This window comes from Leptodactylus fuscus, chromosome 1, assembly GCF_031893055.1.
Source record: "Leptodactylus fuscus isolate aLepFus1 chromosome 1, aLepFus1.hap2, whole genome shotgun sequence".
NCBI classification, from domain to species: Eukaryota; Metazoa; Chordata; class Amphibia; order Anura; family Leptodactylidae; genus Leptodactylus; species Leptodactylus fuscus.
In genome coordinates, this window is record NC_134265.1 from 51,002,372 (window position 1) to 51,023,685 (window position 21,314).

The 21,314-nt window shown below is 45.7% G+C and overlaps 1 protein-coding gene across 2 annotated transcripts in view; it reads left to right on the forward strand.

Moving 5' to 3' along the window:
• The window catches only part of AP3B1 (adaptor related protein complex 3 subunit beta 1), a 175,825-nt gene that overhangs the window by 36,991 nt on the left and 117,520 nt on the right, over nucleotides 1-21,314 (forward strand). For both annotated transcript variants that reach the window (XM_075270075.1, XM_075270064.1), the window contains exons 5-6: nucleotides 1,549-1,709; nucleotides 3,457-3,523. In XM_075270075.1, coding sequence (XP_075126176.1) covers nucleotides 1,549-1,709; nucleotides 3,457-3,523 — 228 coding nt within the window. The remainder of the gene's footprint in view (nucleotides 1-1,548; nucleotides 1,710-3,456; nucleotides 3,524-21,314) is intronic.

Genomic DNA, 21,314 nt, shown 5'->3' on the forward strand with positions numbered 1-21,314 from the left:
AAAGAGGTGTTTTCCGGTTTTCATGACTTAATGTATTTGTGTACAGAACAGGATATCAGTAGTCTGTCTGTAAAGGAATCCAGTAATGTGGAACATTCTTAGTCTGGTGAAATGCATCTATAGAACTGGTTAGGACTAAAAATGGAGTTGGTCATTTGACCCCTCAATTTGAGGAGACTGGTTAAAGGGATCCTATCATTAGAATTCCTTTTTTAGGCTATTCTTCTCCTACCTTTAGATGTCTTCTCTGCACCGCCATTCGGTAGACATTCCATTTTCCGTCTTTATTCAGATGAGTTCTCTCGCAGCACTGGGGGCGGGCCCCAGCACTCAAACAGCACTGGGGACGTCCCAGGTGCTGCGAGAGAACTCTCCAGCACTTCCTCCATCTTCTTCAGGAACCGGCCTCTATGTGTTGTCTTCCGGCCTGGCTTTCAATCTTCTACGCAAGCACAGTCAGCTCTGCAGAGCCGATTGCGCATGCGTAGAAGATTGAAAAGCCAAGCCGGAAGAGGACACGTAGAGGCCGGTTCCTGGAGAGTTCTCTCGCAGCACTGGGGACGCCCCCAGTGCTGTTTTAGTGCTGGGGCCCGCCCCCAGTGCTGCGAGAGAACTGATTTGCCTAAAGACGGAAAATGGAATATCTACCGAACGGCGGCGTGGAAGAGTAGCCTTTCTTAAAGCTATTCCTACGTGTTAGAAAAAAAGGGATTCTAATGATAGGATCCCTTTAATAGTAGTAGATTGAGAAACAGGACACTTACAGTATTAATAAAGCATCATCTTATCATGTCTGTTTAGAATAATATCTTATATTCTTCCTGTTTCTTCTCTGGTTGTTTTGTTATTGTTTTTTTTGTTTTGTTTTTTCAGTTAAAAGGATGTTCCATTTTTTTTTTTTTAAATAGTATTCATTACTCAAAGTAACTATAACGATATGCTTACTAGCCAGTTTGGCCAGGGATCTAGCAGAGAGTCTATTTTTTGGTCCACTGTCTGCCTGACCTTTGGCTGATGTGCCTCTGTGCAACCAATCAGTGGTCGAATTATTTTGTGCATATCGGTTATTTCGGTTCAGTTATTACAATTTCTCCAAGGTTCCACCTGCAGTTTCGTTCACACTGGCCATATCTAAATCGGAACTGCTATTATACTCTGTGGTGTCTTCAGGCCCTAGAATGTAATAAACCAAGCCCCAGGGGAGATAAACGAAGCTAAAAAAAACATTGTTATTCACCGTTCTTGTGTGACTCCATGCTGTCTTTGGGTCTTCTCATTGACTTTAGGGACCGCTGAGGCCTATGATTCTCCCTCAGCGGTCGCAAGTCATGTAGCATCATGATGCTTTTATCTATATGTCATAACACCATGTGACCATCTGAGGCCCAATCATAGGCCTCATCATTCCCTGACATTAGCGAGAAGACTGGAAGACTGCTCTTCTGGCGCAGTATTCATTAATTTTTTGGGCAGTTTAGACAAGGATAACTTGCTATGGAAACTGTGTCTTGTTTAAGACAGCTGCTAAAATGTATTGTCTTGTTTCAGGATCCTAACCAACTTATACGTGCCAGCGCTTTGCGGGTTCTTTCCAGCATCCGTGTGCCAATTATTGTCCCTATAATGATGCTGGCTATAAAGGAAGCCGCGGCAGACTTGTCTCCTTATGTGCGGAAGACAGCAGCGCACGCCATCCAGAAGCTTTATAGGTAAGATGGCTCCAATATATAACTCAGTATGACACTTAGCCACTTCAATCTGCCTTCACATCAACTACACAGCTTTGTCCTTTTTATTAAGAGTCGTGTTCCTTTTGTAAACCTCCTTGGCGTATGACTTCTTTAGCTTTAGAGAGAAGTGGACAGTCAGGTTTTTTTCACTAGCACAATGTTGCAAAGCAAGTAACAATAGCAAAACTTTCTAAATCCTCCAAGTCATCTTTTGTTACAGAACAGTAAGGGTAAGTTCACACAGAGTATTTTGCAGGTGGATTTTTTGAGGCGGAGTCTCCCAACTCCCCAATTGATTTCAATAAGACTAGAAGATTTTATCAACTAGGTCACAATCCGACAGTATTTCTCTATGTTCAGGTGCATTCTGTCTTGCAAACCCCATTGAAAATGAATTGACAGCAGAAAATGCTAGCTTTTTTTTTTTTTTTTTTTCCCCCTGCCTCCTATTCAATTAAAGAGGACCACCTGGGACACATTCAGTGTAATACACCGCTAGAAAGCGTTCCCGTTCTGTGCCCCCAGTGAAGAGATATCGGTGCTGGTGCCGTAGCTCTTCACTGTCAGAAGGGCATTCCTGACTGACTGTCAGGAACGCCCTTTCTCACGCAGTGTCTATAGCGCTGTACTGTAAGACCAGGGAGGAATGCCCCCTCCCCTCCTGAGAGTACCCGTCTATGGACAAGTACTGGTAGGCGGTTCCTCACCGCTCAGCGTCATCGCTGGGCAGTAAGCAACACCCCCTCTCACAATACAGTGCAATAGACGCTACTGACTGTCAGAAACGCCCTTCTCACAGTGAAGAGCTACGGTACCGGCACTGATGGCTCTTCACCAGGGGCACAGAACGGGAAAGCCAATAGTGCACTGAATTCAGCGCACTGTCGGCTTTCTAGCTGTGTATTACACCGCATGTGCCTGAGGAGGTGAAAGGTCCTCTTTAAATGAGCTTTGTGCCTGAAGATAGGTCATGGTTCTCCTTTCTTCCTCCTGGACAAATCTGTTACTGACTACTATTGAACTGAATGGGAGAGTTGGGTGTTGGATTCAGTCTCAAAAATCCGCCTGCAAGAAACTCTCTGTGAACTTGCCCTTATGTCACGATCCATTGTATTATGCAGTATTGCAGGACTGTAAATCGGGTCTTGACCTCGGTTCTAATGACCTGAGCTTACAGCGCCATATCTATGAAGCTAATTGTTTAGCCCATTGGACCCTACATCAGGACCATATTTACAGCCAATCCAGTGCAGATTCTCTGGTGGACCCCAACTGTTTTTGTTTACAGGCTGCCAATAATGTGGTCCTCTACTAGCATATAGCAGCCAGTCAGTGGTGGGACCACTTGGAAACATACTATACTGGAAATTTGGAGCCCTATATGCTATGTTATGTTGGGCCTGATCGAATGCATCGATTGATGACAAAAACTGATCCAGATGTTTCCTGCAGGGTCAGTTTTGAGTCCATTGGCCCAGTTAGGATACTTCACTGCAACCATGAGTGTCCAACAAATGCACAACATCTACTGCCTTGTCTTCTGTTCTGTAGTCCTTGGTGACATTTCTACCAAATTATGTAGGCCATTTCAACGCACAATAGGATAGCATTACATTACATCACATAGGGTTCATTTATCAGGTTGATGTCGTAATAGCTAAAGAACTAGTCATGGAAAATCTCTCCGCATGTGTAATAAGTGACTGTGTGTATTTTCCTTTAATAGTCTTGATCCAGAGCAGAAGGATATGCTTATAGAGATCATAGAGAAACTTCTCAAAGATAAAAGCACGGTAAGTTCACACGGCCTGTGATGTAGCATCAAAATCACTTACAGCATTGTTTCATCTTAAAGAGATCAAGAGACGCCTCACCTTTGACTACATGGTTAGCAAGGCTGAAATCTAGCTGTCTTGGATAGTCTCACTCTTTATTAATCTTTTGCTTTTTACATTTTGCATTTCTGTTACTACTTGGAAACCATCAACAAGTATGTTTACTGATTTTTTTTTTTTGATGCATCTTGTCAATTCCATTTTTCTTCAAGCTCTGACTTTAGAGACCTTTAATGTTCTTTAGCACACGATCCATCTCCTTGGCATATGCGGATCTACTGCTTGCATGTAGATGTTATTGAGACGATCAGATGTACAACTTTTTTTTTTTTTTCAAAACTATCATATCATTAATTTAAGGGTTAAAAACTTAGAAGGTAGAAATAAAATAATACAATATAATTGAGGGAAATCAAGAAATGATAAACTAGAAGAAGACGTCTAGCACATCATCTAGACCTAAACTATAATATATATTGTTCCTCTGTTATTCCGCCAAGAAATTAATAACTTAACATACTCAGACACCAGATGGTAACAGACTGTGCAGGGATGCATCCCCTTTGACAGAATGCGACCACCCATTTGTCAATTTATTACTACACTAGCAGTACCCGCGGTCCCCTGTCCACCCCCTCCATACCCCGTCCCACTTTACAGCACCCCCCCCCCCTCCCCACCGCGACCACCCTTTGGGAACCTAAATCATTTTTGTTATCAGACAATGTTACATTTCAGTTTTTTTCAGCAAGTTCCAAAATGCTCTATACTACTTGTACCAAATTCTTATATCTGTGCACAATTTCATGCTTTTAAAGGGTTATTTAGGGAGTAATAAAGCTTACCAGTACATTCCTTGCATTGAGTTAAACTTTATTATTAATACTGACCCCAATCCCCCTGCGGGGGAGGCCAGAACTCTGGTTCCGGTTTGCCCTGCAGCTGCTCTGATCTTGGGTCACATGACCATATCTGTTCTGCTGAATATAACTGCAACTCAAGTTTATGGGGAGTCGATGCATGGCTACAGGGGAGACAGAGGAACAAGAATTATGGCCTCCCCAGCAAACCCTCTGCAAAAATAATGGCTGGGGCTCTGAGACAGAGTTTTTCATTACCGATACAGCTTAACGAGTGCAGGGAATAACCCCTTTAAGACATGTCCAAAAAGAGTACTATGTCTCTTTTATAGAGATACTGTCTTTATTAGGCCACCTTGTGGTATACAGATTCTTACTAGAGATGAGCGAACAGTGTTCTATCGAACACATGTTCGATCGGATATCAGGGTGTTCGCAATGTTCGAATCGAATCGAACACCACGTGGTAAAGTGCGCCAAAATTCGATTCCCCTCCCACCTTCCCTGGCGCCTTTTTTGCACCAATAACAGCGCAGGGGAGGTGGGACAGGAACTACGACACTGGGGGCATTGAAAAAAATTGGAAAAAGTCATTGGCTGCCGAAATCAGGTGACCTCCATTTTAGACGAATAGTGGATTTCAAATCCGGGTCATATGAGAATGTGAACTTTGTGACTATGAGACAGGGATAGCTGTACAGGCAGGGATAGCTAGGGATAACCTTTATTTAGGGGGGAATGTTATTAAAAATAACTTTTTGGGGCTCTATCGGGTGTGTAATTGTGATTTTTGTGAGATAAACTTTTTCCCATAGGGATGCATTGGCCAGCGCTGATTGGCCGAATTCCGTACTCTGGCCAATCAGTGCTGGCCAATGCATTCTATTAGCTTGATGAAGCAGAGTGTGCACAAGGGTTCAAGCGCACCCTCGGCTCTGATGTAGCAGAGCCGAGGCTGCACAAGGGTTCAAGCGCACCCTCAGCTCTGATGTAGGAGAGCCGAGGGTGCACTTGAACCCTTGTGCACCCTCAGCTCTGCTACATCAGAGCCGAGGGTGCGCTTGAACCCTTGTGCACACTCTGCTTCATCAAGCTAATAGAATGCATTGGCCAGCGCTGATTGGCCAATGTATTCTATTAGCCTGATGAAGTAGAGCTGAATGTGTGTGCTAAGCACACACATTCAGCTCTACTTCATCGGGCTAATAGAATGCATTGGCCAGCGCTGATTGGCCAGAGTACGGAACTCGACCAATCAGCGCTGGCTCTGCTGGAGGAGGCGGAGTCTAAGATCGCTCCACACCAGTCTCCATTCAGGTCCGACCTTAGACTCCGCCTCCTCCGGCAGAGCCAGCGCTGATTGGCCGAAGGCTGGCCAATGCATTCCTATGCGAATGCAGAGACTTAGCAGTGCTGAGTCAGTTTTGCTCAACTACACATCTGATGCACACTCGGCACTGCTACATCAGATGTAGCAATCTGATGTAGCAGAGCCGAGGGTGCACTAGAACCCCTGTGCAAACTCAGTTCACGCTAATAGAATGCATTGGCCAGCGCTGATTGGCCAATGCATTCTATTAGCCCGATGAAGTAGAGCTGAATGTGTGTGCTAAGCACACACATTCAGCACTGCTTCATCAAGCCAATACAATGCATTAGCCAGTGCTGATTGGCCAGAGTACGGAATTCGGCCAATCAGCGCTGGCCAATGCATTCTATTAGCCCGATGAAGTAGAGCTGAATGTGTGTGCTAAGCACACACATTCAGCACTGCTTCATCAAGCCAATACAATGCATTAGCCAGTGCTGATTGGCCAGAGTACGGAATTCGGCCAATCAGCGCTGGCTCTGCTGGAGGAGGCGGAGTCTAAGGTCGGACCTGAATGGAGACTGGTGTGGAGCGATCTTAGACTCCGCCTCCTCCAGCAGAGCCAGCGCTGATTGGTCGAGTTCCGTACTCTGGCCAATCAGCGCTGGCCAATGCATTCTATTAGCCCGATGAAGTAGAGCTGAATGTGTGTGCTTAGCACACACATTCAGCTCTACTTCATCAGGCTAATAGAATACATTGGCCAATCAACGCTGGCCAATGCATTCTATTAGCTTGATGAAGCAGAGTGTGCACAAGGGTTCAAGCGCACCCTCGGCTCTGATGTAGCAGAGCCGAGGCTGCACAAGGGTTCAAGTGCACCCTCGGCTCTCCTACATCAGAGCCGAGGGTGCGCTTGAACCCTTGTGCAGCCTCGGCTCTGCTACATCAGAGCCGAGGGTGCGCTTGAACCCTTGTGCACACTCTGCTTCATCAAGCTAATAGAATGCATTGGCCAGCACTGATTGGCCAGAGTACGGAATTCGGCCAATCAGCGCTGGCCAATGCATTCTATTAGCCCGATGAAGTAGAGCTGAATGTGTGTGCTAAGCACACACATTCAGCACTGCTTCATCACGCCAATACAATGCATTAGCCAGTGCTGATTGGCCAGAGTACGGAATTCGGCCAATCAGCGCTGGCTCTGCTGGAGGAGGCGGAGTCTAAGATCGCTCCACACCAGTCTCCATTCAGGTCCGACCTTAGACTCCGCCTCCTCCAGCAGAGCCAGCGCTGATTGGCCGAATTCCGTACTCTGGCCAATCAGCACTGGCTAATGCATTGTATTGGCTTGATGAAGCAGTGCTGAATGTGTGTGCTTAGCACACACATTCAGCTCTACTTCATCGGGCTAATAGAATGCATTGGCCAGCGCTGATTGGCCGAATTCCGTACTCTGGCCAATCAGCACTGGCTAATGCATTGTATTGGCTTGATGAAGCAGTGCTGAATGTGTGTGCTTAGCACACACATTCAGCTCTACTTCATCGGGCTAATAGAATGCATTGGCCAATCAGCGCTGGCCAATGCATTCTATTAGCGTGAACTGAGTTTGCACAGGGGTTCTAGTGCACCCTCGGCTCTGCTACATCAGATTGCTACATCTGATGTAGCAGTGCCGAGTGTGCATCAGATGTGTAGTTGAGCAAAACTGACTCAGCACTGCTAAGTCTGCATTCGCATAGGAATGCATTGGCCAGCCTTCGGCCAATCAGCGCTGGCTCTGCCGGAGGAGGCGGAGTCTAAGGTCGGACCTGAATGGAGACTGGTGTGGAGCGACCTTAGACTCCGCCTCCTCCAGCAGAGCCAGCGCTGATTGGCCGAATTCCGTACTCTGGCCAATCAGCACTGGCTAATGCATTGTATTGGCTTGATGAAGCAGTGCTGAATGTGTGTGCTTAGCACACACATTCAGCTCTACTTCATCGGGCTAATAGAATGCATTGGCCAATCAGCGCTGGCCAATGCATTCTATTAGCGTGAACTGAGTTTGCACAGGGGTTCTAGTGCACCCTCGGCTCTGCTACATCAGATTGCTACATCTGATGTAGCAGTGCCGAGTGTGCATCAGATGTGTAGTTGAGCAAAACTGACTCAGCACTGCTAAGTCTGCATTCGCATAGGAATGCATTGGCCAGCCTTCGGCCAATCAGCGCTGGCTCTGCCGGAGGAGGCGGAGTCTAAGGTCGGACCTGAATGGAGACTGGTGTGGAGCTATCTTAGACTCCGCCTCCTCCAGCAGAGCCAGCGCTGATTGGTCGAGTTCCGTACTCTGGCCAATCAGCACTGGCCAATGCATTTCTATGGGGAAAAGTTAGCTTGCGAAAATCGCAAACTGACAGGGATTTCCATGAAATAAAGTGACTTTTATGCCCCCAGACATGCTTCCCCTGCTGTCCCAGTGTCATTCCAGGGTGTTGGTATCATTTCCTGGGGTGTCATAGTGGACTTGGTGACCCTCCAGACACGAATTTGGGTTTCCCCCTTAACGAGTTTATGTTCCCCATAGACTATAATGGGGTTCGAAACCCATTCGAACACTCGAACAGTGAGCGGCTGTTCGAATCGAATTTCGAACCTCGAACATTTTAGTGTTCGCTCATCTCTAATTCTTACCAGACCATGCCTGCCCTGCTAAGAATTCTGGAAAAAGAATATGCCAATAAGTCCTCCTTGGCAGAATTTGCTCTAGCACCACATTTTTGAAAGTAGCTCCCTATAAATCAATGCCTGGTTTTCATGTTACTTGTGTAAACCTGGGTATAATAGCCAATCCAGAATAACTCCTCCAAAAGGGAGAGAAACCCAAGAAAGGCATTAATCTAATATCAGCTGTCTATGGATGCGTGTTTTTGGATGAGTTATTCTGGCTTGCAAAAATGTAGAGGATCAGGGCCCTCACCAATCCTCTACATTTTTGCATTTGTTACTATGAAGATTTTTTAATAGTGAGCACCACCTTGGACTGGTTTTGATATGTGGTGATCCGTGATGGACTCCGTGCATCATTATGACTCTCCTGTGAAAGATTGACATATACAGTGGGGCAAAAAAGTATTTAGTCAGTCACCAATAGTGCAAGTTCCACCACTTAAAAAGATGAGAGGCGTCTGTAATTTACATCATAGGTAGACCTCAACTATAACGTTTGACCTCTGTCATTGCCAACAAAGGATATAAAAAAAAGTATCGAGATGAAATTTTGTTATTGACCAAATACTTATTTTCCACCATAATTTGCAAATAAATTCTTACAAAATCAGACAATGTGATTTTCTGGATTTGTTTTCTCATTTTGTCTCTCATAGTTGAGGTCTACCAATGATGTAAATTACAGACGCCTCTCATCTTTTTAAGTGGTGGAACTTGCACTATTGGTGACTGACTAAATACTTTTTTGCCCCACTGTAATTGACTGTCCCGATATTAGTAGTGCCGCTTGTCTTTTTCTTCTTTTTTTTGTAGTTATTCTGGCTTGGCTTTATTCCCAGATCATTCTCTAAGTGTCAGGCATTGGTCTGTAGGGAGCTAGCTTCCCATTGGTAGTACTAGAGCAAATTCCTCTTTCTTGCTTATTTCATTGGGGGGACATAGCACCATGGGGGTACAGACATAGCCTATAGGAGGCCGGAACTAGGAATCTCAAAAGATGTTTGCTCAGCCTCTAGACCAGGGGTCGGGAACCTTTTTGGCTGAGAGAGCCATGAACACCACATATTTTAAAATGTAATTCCCTGAGAGCCATAATACCCCCCCCCCCCCCACATTACTGCATGCACTATTATGCCCCATAGTGGCCCTGCCCACAGTATTATGCTCCATTGTGGACACCCATAAACAATAATTATACTCTAGGGTCTGAAGTATAATAATCAGAGACTCAGGGGGATAAAAACATAAAAAAAAACCCCACTGTTACTTACCTCTCCCTGGCTCCGCTGCACTCTCTGCCGCTGTTGGCCATCATGACGTCTGGGACTAGGGGGCTTGCTCGCGACGCATATGGACGCAGGCTCCGGTCATGTGAAATTAGGACCGCATACAAGTAGGCCTGAAGCCTGCCTGGACCCCGTAGAGGTAAGTAAAGGGTGCATTCACACTACGTATACTGAAGCTTATTCTGAACGTAAAACACGTTCAGAATAAGCGGCGTATAAAGCAGCTCCATTCATTTCTATGGGAGCCGGCATACGAGCGCTCCCCATAGAAATTAATGGGCTGCTTCTTTCACTGCGAGCAGTCCCATTAAAGTGAATGGGAAGTGCCGGCGTGTACAGCTCGGCATGAGCAGAGCTTGCCGTATACGCCGGCACTTCCCATTCACTTCAATGGGACTGCTCGCAGTGAAAGAAGCAGCCCATTCATTTCTATGGGGAGCGCTCGCATGCCGGCTCCCATAGAAATGAATGGGAAGTGTTTGGCAGCCCTGCTGTAACGCCGGCGTGTACGGCTGTGATACACGCTGGCGTTATGTAGTGTGAATGCACCCTAACACTGTTTTTATGTTACCCTTACCTTTCTTGGGCCTCCGATCATTATACTTGGGGGTCTTAAAAGACCCGCCGAGTATAATAGTGCTTGTGGGGCCCACGGCCTGGTAGTTACGCCCCTGTCTGTGAGCCAGATGCAGCCATCAAAAGTCACAGCCACAGTTTCCCAAGCCCTGCTCTAAGCTATACCCTCTCCACAGATCCATTTTTAGGCTAGCGTCTGTAGGAGGCAGGCACGACCTGACTTGGGTCTGTCTGTCTTACATACCGGTAGTTTTTATTTTTCTTTCAGGGGGGTCTAGTGCACCTAATCTCACTCCCCTTATTCCCAGAGCATTCTCTAGGTTTCAGAAATTGATCTATAGAGAGTTACCTTCCAAAAGGTGGCGCTAGAGTTCCCCTTTCCCACAGAGGAAGACTTATTTGCTTATTTGGTTTCAAGATATGTCCATTAAATATTTTCAGCAGGAACACTTTTCATGCTTGTGCCTGCTTATGTTGGATAATAAAACAGCCCCACAAATCCATTCGGCAGGGACAGGAGCTTTTCTCTAGTGCTCTTTCTCGTCCCAGGCGTCAGCATGGTCGCACTTGAAATATTTAATAAGATCGGAGGTTGTCAGCGGTGGCGAACATAGGTAAACTGCTGTTTTCATAAGTTATTGATTTAAGGGCGGCGCAGGCTTCGCGCTTGTGAGGAAAAAAAAATAAGTGTTTGTGCAGATGTTTTATTGTGATAGATCTATTATACTGCTATTAGAAGATTAATGGCTGATCTTTTTCATCTTCCATGTCTGGAGAAAATTGAAATAAGAAGGGGAATATCATTTGGGCCCTATGATTAGGGCAGGTAGGAGGGTCATTAATTTACCCGAAGTGAATCTCCGCCGCACAGGCCACCTTGCAGCACATTATCAATCATCTTCCCATGCACTTCTTGTGATGACCCAGCACTCTGCCATTTTTTTTATTTATTTTTTTTCTCCCCCCCTCCCCCCCTCTCCCTGTTAATTAGAATTCATGACAAAAAAGATGCAAGGAAACATTTTGTCCCCCTCATATTTTTACAGAGAATTTATTGTTATTAGAGGATCCATTTGCTTAGTGTGATTTTTTTCATTACCAGCTTGTCAACCACCATAGATAATCTGGAGAAAATATGAACTCCTTAGATTGAGTGTCACTTTTGTTGATGGTTCATGTAGTTTACCTTGGAGCACGGCTAATGGCTCAAGTTCATAGCAACAGCACAGAAACGCGTGGCAACTGCCGCAAGACAAATGAAGCGTGGTTATTGCTTTAATATAAAAAATACATAAATGGGAGACTGCATTTGAATCTGATGAGCTCATTGCTAGTTTTTGCCGGAGTGATTTATTTTTATTTATTTATATATATATGTTTTTTTTTCCGCCTCCTCCGGTGCCCGCCGCTGATATTGACAACGCGGGGTAGAAATGAACGGCCAGATTTTTGGAAAGCAATATTTTCTACTTTTACGTTACCAGGGAATCATTTTGTATTAATTTGAAGAGATTTTATGCAATACTGAACATTTAATAAGGTGGAATGATCCTCCGCGTCTGAGCCCGGAGAATGGCCGCTTTATTTCAGGAGAGCAGATGGGCTGTAGGGTTATCTCTAAATGACTGTGCCTGTCACCTCTCCTGACATGGCTGGTGTAGTAATACTTCAGTTCCCTATGAAGTAACAATTCTGAAGCGTCTTATGTCATGTATTGTGGTGTGTCTCTGTTATTCCTCCTGGAAATGCACAAGTTCATTAACAGGATCTTACTATTTCCCATGCTATTGGCCACACATTTTGGCACAGTCAGTTCTGATCAGACTGCGTCAGACAATACCGCACCTAGGCACGCTCAGTTATTCATTTATTCACAGATTTCTATGAGGAGTAATATGGGAACCGCACTATAGAGCTATAGGGAAAGATGCTGCAGAATTATATTATTTATATGGAATTACCGTAATCTTGATTTATTAACCATTTGTTTAGGGCAATCTTCTTCAGCATCCTAAATTCTTTAGTAGTCACATAGTCCAGAACACGAGGTAGTATGGCACCCCTCCAGTTTAATGTACTTATTTTGCATCGCACCAACATATACTGCAGCGCTATACAGATCTTGTCAGTCACTGTCCCAGATAGGGATATCACTATGTTTTTTGAAGTGTGGGAGAGCACTGTTCATCTGTTGATACACACCATTTTTGGCCTTTTATGGTATCTATCTATCTATCCATCCATCCATTTTAGAATATTAAATAATTCCCATGACCATCCAGTAATCCAGAATATCATTAGTTCTTTGTCTGTTCCATAACGTACACTGTCATATCAATGTTTGTCAATCAAGAAGATCTCTTCTTCTGTATCCTGTCTATCTATCTATATCTATCTATCTATCTCCTATATCTATGTCATAGCTAAATGTCTGTTTATCCATTTCATAGCTATCTGTATATCATATATCTATTTTGCTATGTCATTCCTATATGTCTGTCTTTCTGTCCACCTTTCTCCTTTCTATATACTCTCTCTTTCTGTTTCATGTCATTGCCATCTATCTGTCCATTTCAAATATCTGACAGTCTCCTAATAATCTACATATAATCTGCCCGTCTGTCTGACACAGGAATTCAGAACAGCTCTGTGTAGTAACTCTTTCTGGGTTTGGGTGCAAAATCTATCTATCTATTTATTTATCTCTCTATCATATCTATCTCTCTATTCTATTCTACTCCTATCTATCTATCTATCTATCTATCTATCTATCTATCTATCTATCTATCTATCTATCTATCTATGGATCTATCTATCTCCTATCTATCTCCTATCTATCTATCCTATCTATCTATCCTATCTATCTATCCTATCTATCTATCCTATCTATCTATCCTATCTATCTATCCTATCTATCTATCCTATCTATCTATCCTATCTATCTATCTATCCTATCTATCTATCCTATCTATCTATCCTATCTATCTATCCTATCTATCTATCTATCTATCTATCTATCTATCTATCTATCTATCTATCTACAATGCTGAAGAAGTTGTAAGTGCAGCACCATGTATAGATGCCCTTTATAGGGTCATAGGTACAAGTAGCGATGATGGCCTTTTTTAATAAAGCCCATTACCTGCTGGAGTAACTCCAGCAGGTACTGGGCCCTATTTATTTACCGATCCTGCTCACGGACTCCGGTGCTTCCCCTTCTGTGGAGACGACCGTGATCAGGCATAGGGATCGGTAAGTGAGACTGCGGGCCCATGAACTCCACAAACACTGTTATCATTATACTCTGGGGTCTTCTTAGAGTATAAAGTCAAATGTTCACCATGGGGCCCCACCATTCCTAGTTACGCCGCTCCCTTCCTTTCTTTTCTTTTTTCTTTCTTTCCTTTCCTTCTTTCTTTCTTGTCTTTATAGCTCTATCTACTTATCCATCCATCCATTGTATCTATTTATTTTACCATAGCTATATGTCTTACCTATCTAATATTACATATATATATATATATATATATATATATATATATATATATAAAATCTCATATTATGCCTGTGCTCTTCTGTTGGGCGCAGTGTTCATTTTCGGTGAGCTGAGCGACATGCCAGCGGGAATAGATTTGTTTGATTGAGAAATACTAATGCGAAATAGATTTTTGTTTGTGCAAATTGCATCACTAGGAAATAGCTGAGTACTTTATTATATCCAGAATGAATGAAAAAAATTAGACGTCAGAAAGCAAATTTGTTGGATGAGCACAGAATTGTTTTTTCCACTTACCGAGACAAGAAAGGAATTTACATTCTAATCTAGAACCAGACGTCCGCTGATAGAAATAGCTCTTTTGGCTCGCTCTTGACTTTCCTTGCTGCCGCTCTTTGAGGTTCTTTACTGTTACACGGCTGATTCTTTTTTCTATTGTAGCAGCATTTTGCAGAATCCTTCTCTGTGGGCCCTGCATTGTGTATAGGAATACATTGGGGGTTCTCAGGCAGCGTTCACATGTTCCAGTTGGTGGGTTAGGAGATTTGTGGACAGATGAAGGTGTTAGTGCTGGAGATGGCAGCTCTTAATGCAGTGATTAATTATTGTGGCTCTTGGCTTGCCTCGCCATGATTTCCAGCTGCTGAATGGCTTTCTCCAGAGTGAAAGACAGGGCTAGAAGCATGATCCATCTTGGGGACCTTGAATGTGACACTTGGTGTAGATGTTTTCCACGTGAAGTATATTGGAGCCTTGCATCATCTGTACCTCCTTGTAAGAAATCAGAGTGTATATTGTTTCTTAAAGGGAATGTATTGTTAAAAAATAGGTGTCAAATAAAACCATGGTTTAAATAATTTTTTGTGATGTTTTTAATTTTCCATGTTATCATCTACATTTAAAAATAAATCCTAAAATTCTTGCAATTCCAACCCTTGCAGTAAGATGAAAATTATAGATCCTGGAGACACACTCGGCACTATGGTTGAGTCTAAAATGGAGTGGTTAAAATACGTCAGAAGGTGGCGCTACCTTGGCTCTGGGAGTGTTGTCTGGCATGTTCCAGCCTCCAGTCCGTCACAGCTAACACGCCTGGTGCGTCGCCATTTTCGGCTATTGCATCGTCGCCACCTACTGGATCCACTGATGACCAAGCAGCATTTTATTTTACCCGGACCACTCCATTCTAGCATCTACCAATGGGCTATAGACATGGTCTGTGATCTGTGCGGAGGGCATTGTGCAGAGAGGTCCTATTGAGGACCTATTGTGACCGGATGGATTCTGTGATTTAGCTGTGACTAGAGATGAGCGAACAGTGTTCTATCGAACTCATGTTCGATCGGATATTAGGCTGTTCGGCATGTTCGAATCGAATCGAACACCGCGTGGTAAAGTGCGCCATTACTCGATTCCCCTCCCACCTTCCCTGGCGCCTTTTTTGCTCCAATAACAGCGCAGGGTAGGTGGGACAGGAACTACGACACCGGTGACGTTGAAAAAAGTAGGCAAAACCCATTGGCTGCCGAAAACATGTGACCTCTAATTTAAAAGAACAGCGCCGCCCAGGTTCGCGTCATTCTGAGCTTGCAATTCACCGAGGACGGAGGTTTCCGTCCAGCTAGCTAGGGCTTAGATTCTGGGTAGGCAGGGACAGGCTAGGATAGGAAGGAGAAGACAACCAACAGCTCTTGTAAGAGCTAAATTCCAGGGAGAAGCTTGTCAGTGTAACGTGGCACTGACGGGCTCAATCGCCGCAACCCAGCTTTCCCAGGATCCTGAATGGAATACACTGTCAGTGTATTCCCGTATACCCGATATATACCCCGATACCCGTTCCAACGGTGTGCCCCCCCACCTTCACCCCAGAAATACCCTGCAAGTCCCCTAGCAATAGAATTGGGGCTATATACACCCACAATTTTTACTACTGGTATACAGTGCCATTGTCTGACTGGGAATTCAAAGAATATATTGGGAATACAAATACCCTCATTTCTTGCTACTGCCATATAGTGCCAGTTTCTGACTGGTAATTCAAAGAATATATTGGGGTTACGTGCACCCACAATTTTTACTACTGGTATACAGTGCCATTGTCTGACTGGGAATTCAAAGAATATATTGGGAATACAAATACCCTCATTTCTTGCTACTGCCATATAGTGCCAGTGTCTGACTGGGAATTCAAAGAATATATTGGGGTTACGTGCACCCACAATTTTTACTACTGGTATACAGTGCCATTGTCTGACTGGGAATTCAAAGAGTATATTGGGAATACAAATACCCTCATTTCTTGCTACTGCCATATAGTGCCAGTTTCTGACTGGGAATTCAAAGAATATATTGGGGTTACGTGCACCCACAATTTTTACTACTGGTATACAGTGCCATTGTCTGACTGGGAATTCAAAGAATATATTGGGGTTATAAATACCCTCATTTCTTGCTACTGCCATATAGTGCCAGTTTCTGACTGGTAATTCAAAGAATATATTGGGGTTACGTGCACCCACAATTTTTACTACTGGTATACAGTGCCATTGTCTGACTGGGAATTCAAAGAGTATATTGGGAATACAAATACCCTCATTTCTTGCTACTGCCATATAGTGCCAGTTTCTGACTGGGAATTCAAAGAATATATTGGGGTTACGTGCACCCACAATTTTTACTACTGGTATACAGTGCCATTGTCTGACTGGGAATTCAAAGAATATATTGGGGTTATAAATACCCTCATTTCTTGCTACTGCCATATAGTGCCAGTTTCTGACTGGTAATTCAAAGAATATATTGGGGTTACGTGCACCCACAATTTTTACTACTGGTATACAGTGCCATTGTCTGACTGGGAATTCAAAGAGTATATTGGGAATACAAATACCCTCATTTCTTGCTACTGCCATATAGTGCCAGTTTCTGACTGGGAATTCAAAGAATATATTGGGGTTACGTGCACCCACAATTTTTACTACTGGTATACAGTGCCATTGTCTGACTGGGAATTCAAAGAATATATTGGGGTTATAAATACCCTCATTTCTTGCTACTGCCATATAGTGCCAGTTTCTGACTGGTAATTCAAAGAATATATTGGGGTTACGTGCACCCACAATTTTTACTACTGGTATACAGTGCCATTGTCTGACTGGGAATTCAAAGAGTATATTGGGAATACAAATACCCTCATTTCTTGCTACTGCCATATAGTGCCAGTTTCTGACTGGGAATTCAAAGAATATATTGGGGTTACGTGCACCCACAATTTTTACTACTGGTATACAGTGCCATTGTCTGACTGGGAATTCAAAGAGTATATTGGGAATACAAATACCCTCATTTCTTGCTACTGCCATATAGTGCCAGTTTCTGACTGGGAATTCAAAGAATATATTGGGGTTACGTGCACCCACAATTTTTACTACTGGTATACAGTGCCATTGTCTGACTGGGAATTCAAAGAATATATTGGGGTTATAAATACCCTCATTTCTTGCTACTGCCATATAGTGCCAGTTTCTGACTGGTAATTCAAAGAATATATTGGGGTTACGTGCACCCACAATTTTTACTACTGGTATACAGTGCCATTGTCTGACTGGGAATTCAAAGAGTATATTGGGAATACAAATACCCTCATTTCTTGCTACTGCCATATAGTGCCAGTTTCTGACTGGGAATTCAAAGAATATATTGGGGTTACGTGCACCCACAATTTTTACTACTGGTATACAGTGCCATTGTCTGACTGGGAATTCAAAGAGTATATTGGGAATACAAATACCCTCATTTCTTGCTACTGCCATATCGTGCCAGTGTCTGACTGGGAATTCAAAGAATATATTGGGGTTACGTGCACCCACAATTTTTACTACTGGTATACAGTGCCAATTTCTAACTAGGAATTCAAAATGCGCAAGGCTCCCGGAAAGGGACGTGGACGAGGCCGTGGGCGAGGTCGGGGGAATGGTTCTGGGGAGCAAGGTAGCAGTGAAGCCACAGGGCGTCCCGTGCCTACTCCTGTGGGGCAGCAAGCATTGCGCCACTCCACAGTGCCAGGGTTGCTTGCCACATTAACTAAACTGCAGGGTACAAACCTTAGTAGGCCCGAGAACCAGGAACAGGTCTTGCAATGGCTGTCAGAGAACGCTTACAGCACATTGTCCAGCAGCCAGTCAGACTCTGCCTCCTCTCCTCCTATTACCCAACAGTCTTGTCTTCCTTCCTCCCAAAATTCCGAAGCTTTACAGAACAATAACCCAAACTGTCCCTGCTCCCCAGAGCTGTTCTCCGCTCCTTTCATTGTCCCTCAACCTGCCTCTCCACGTCACGATTCCACGAACCTAACAGAGGAGCATCTGTGTCCAGATGCTCAAACACTAGAGTCTCCTCCATCTCCGTTCGATTTGGTGGTGGATGACCAGCAACCCACCCTCATCGACGATGATGTGACGCAGTTGCCGTCAGGGCATCCAGTTGACCGGCGCATTGTGCGGGAGGAGGAGATGAGACAGGAGTTGGAAGAGGAAGTGGTGGATGATGAGGACACTGACCCGACCTGGACAGGGGGGATGTCAAGCGGGGAAAGTAGTGTGGATGTTGAGGCAGGTGCAGCACCAAAAAGGGTAGCTAGAGGCAGAGGCAGAGGTCAGCAGCTTAGGCGAAGCCAGGCCACACCCGGAATCTCCCAAGATGTTCCAGTTCGTACCCAGCCCCGAAAAACTCCCACCTCGAGGGCACGTTTCTCGAAGGTGTGGAGTTTTTTCAAGGAATGCGCCGAGGACAGATATAGTGTTGTCTGCACAATTTGCCTCTCGAAATTGATTAGGGGCTCTGAGAAGAGCAACCTGTCCACCACTTCAATGCGCCGTCATTTGGAATCCAAGCACTGGAATCAGTGGCAGGCAGCAACGGCAGGACAAAGGCCGCCTGCCGTTCACGCCACTGCCACTGCCTCTGCCTCTGCCACTGCCACTGCTGACTGTGCTGGCGATGCACTCCAGAGGACGAGCCAGGACACCACTTCATCTGCCTCCGCCACTTTGTTGACTTCTACCTCATCCTCCCCTGGTCCTGTCTTATCTCCTTCTCCTGCACCATCAAAGGCACCATCAGGCGTTTCTTTACAACAACCCACCATCTCTCAGACATTGGAGCGGCGGCAGAAATACACTGCTAACCACCCACACGCGCAAGCCTTGAACGCCAACATCGCTAAACTGCTGGCCCAGGAGATGTTGGCGTTCCGGCTTGTTGAAACTCCCGCCTTCCTGGACCTGATGGCAACTGCGGCACCTCGCTATGCCGTCCCTAGCCGTCACTACTTCTCCCTGTGTGCCGTCCCCGCCTTGCACCAGCACGTGTCACTCAACATCAGGCGGGCCCTTAGTTCCGCGCTTTGCACAAAGGTCCACTTGACCACCGACGCGTGGACAAGTGCATGCGGACAGGGACGCTACATTTCACTGACGGCACACTGGGTGAATGTAGTTGAGGCTGGGACTGCTTCCCAAACTGGCCCGGTGTACCTCGTCTCCCCGCCTAACATTCCTGGCAGGGACACGAGAAGAACACCCCCCTCCTCCTCCTCCTCTACCGCCTCCTCCTCCGCCACCGCCTCCTCCTCCGCCACCGCCTCCTCCTCCGCTGTTAGATTGACCCCAGCTACGAGTTGGAAACGTTGCAGCACTGGCGTTGGTAGACGTCAGCAGGCTGTGCTGAAGCTGATCAGCTTGGGGGACAGACAGCACACTGCCTCCGAGGTGAGGGATGCCCTCCTCGATGAGACGGCAATATGGTTTGAGCCGCTGCACCTGGGCCCAGGCATGGTCGTTTGTGATAACGGCCGGAACCTGGTAGCAGCTCTGGAGCTTGCCGGACTCCAACATGTTCCATGCCTGGCCCACGTCTTCAACCTAGTGGTGCAACGTTTCCTAAAGAGCTACCCCAATGTTCCAGAGCTACTGGTGAAAGTGCGGCGCATGTGCGCCCACTTTCGCAAGTCGACAGTAGCCGCTGCTAGCTTAAAATCTCTCCAGCAACGCCTGCATGTGCCACAACACCGGCTTTTGTGCGACGTCCCCACACGCTGGAACTCAACGTTTCAGATGTTGAATAGAGTGGTTGAGCAGCAGAGACCTTTGATGGAATACCAGCTACAAAACCCTAGGGTGCCACAAAGTCAGCTGCCTCAGTTTCACATCCATGAGTGGCCATGGATGAGAGACCTTTGTGACATCCTACGGGTCTTTGAGGAGTCCACAAGGAGGGTGAGCTCTGAGGATGCGATGGTGAGCCTTACAATCCCGCTCTTGTGTGTTCTGAGAGAATCCCTGATTGACATCAGGGATAACTCAGATCACACAGAGGAGTTAGGGATAGCATCCGATCCGTCACAGCTGGAGAGTAGGTCCACACATCTGTCCGCTTCACTGCGTTTAATGGAGGAGGAGGAGGAGGAGGAGGAGGAGGAGGAGGAGGAGGAAGAAGAGTTGTCCGATGATGTGATGGTGATACAGGAGGCTTCCGGGCAACTTCGAATCGTCCCATTGTTGCAGCGCGGATGGGTAGACATGGAGGATGAGGAGGAAATGGAGATTGAACTTTCCGGTGGGGCCAGAGGAGTCATGCCAACTAACACTGTGGCAGACATGGCTGAGTTCATGTTGGGGTGCTTTACAACCGACAAGCGTATTGTCAAAATCATGGAGGACAACCAGTACTGGATCTTTGCTATCCTTGACCCCCGGTATAAAAACAACATCTCGTCTTTTATTCCGGTAGAGGGGAGGGCCAATCGCATCAATGCTTGCCACAGGCAATTGGTGCAGAATATGATGGAGATGTTTCCAGCATGTGACGTTGGCGGCAGGGAGGGCAGTTCCTCCAGTAGGCAACCAAGTTCTCACCGGTCCACACAAACGAGGGGCACACTGTCTAAGGTCTGGGACACCTTGATGGCACCCCCTCGCCAAAGTGCCGCCACGGAGGGTCCTAGTGTCACCAGGCGTGAGAAGTATAGGCGCATGTTGCGGGAATACCTTTCCGACCACAGCCCTGTCCTCTCCGACCCCTCTGCGCCCTACACGTATTGGGTGTCGAAGTTGGACCTGTGGCTTGAACTTGCCCTATATGCCTTGGAGGTGCTGTCCTGTCCTGCCGCCAGCGTCCTATCTGAGAGGGTGTTCAGTGCAGCCGGTGGCATCATCACTGACAAGCGCACCCGTCTGTCAGCTGAGAGTGCCGACCGGCTCACTTTGATAAAAATGAACCACCACTGGATAGAGCCTTCATTTTTGTGCCCACCTGTGTAAAGCACCCCAACATGAAACTCCATGTCTGTACTCAACCTCTCCAATTCCTCCGCATCCTCATACTCATCCACCATAAGCGTTGCACAATTCTGCTAATACTAGGCTCCCTCCAACATGATTTCCCCCAACTCTGCTGGTTAGAGGCTCCCTCCACCCTGCTTTCCCACAACTCTGCTGGTTAGAGGCTCCCT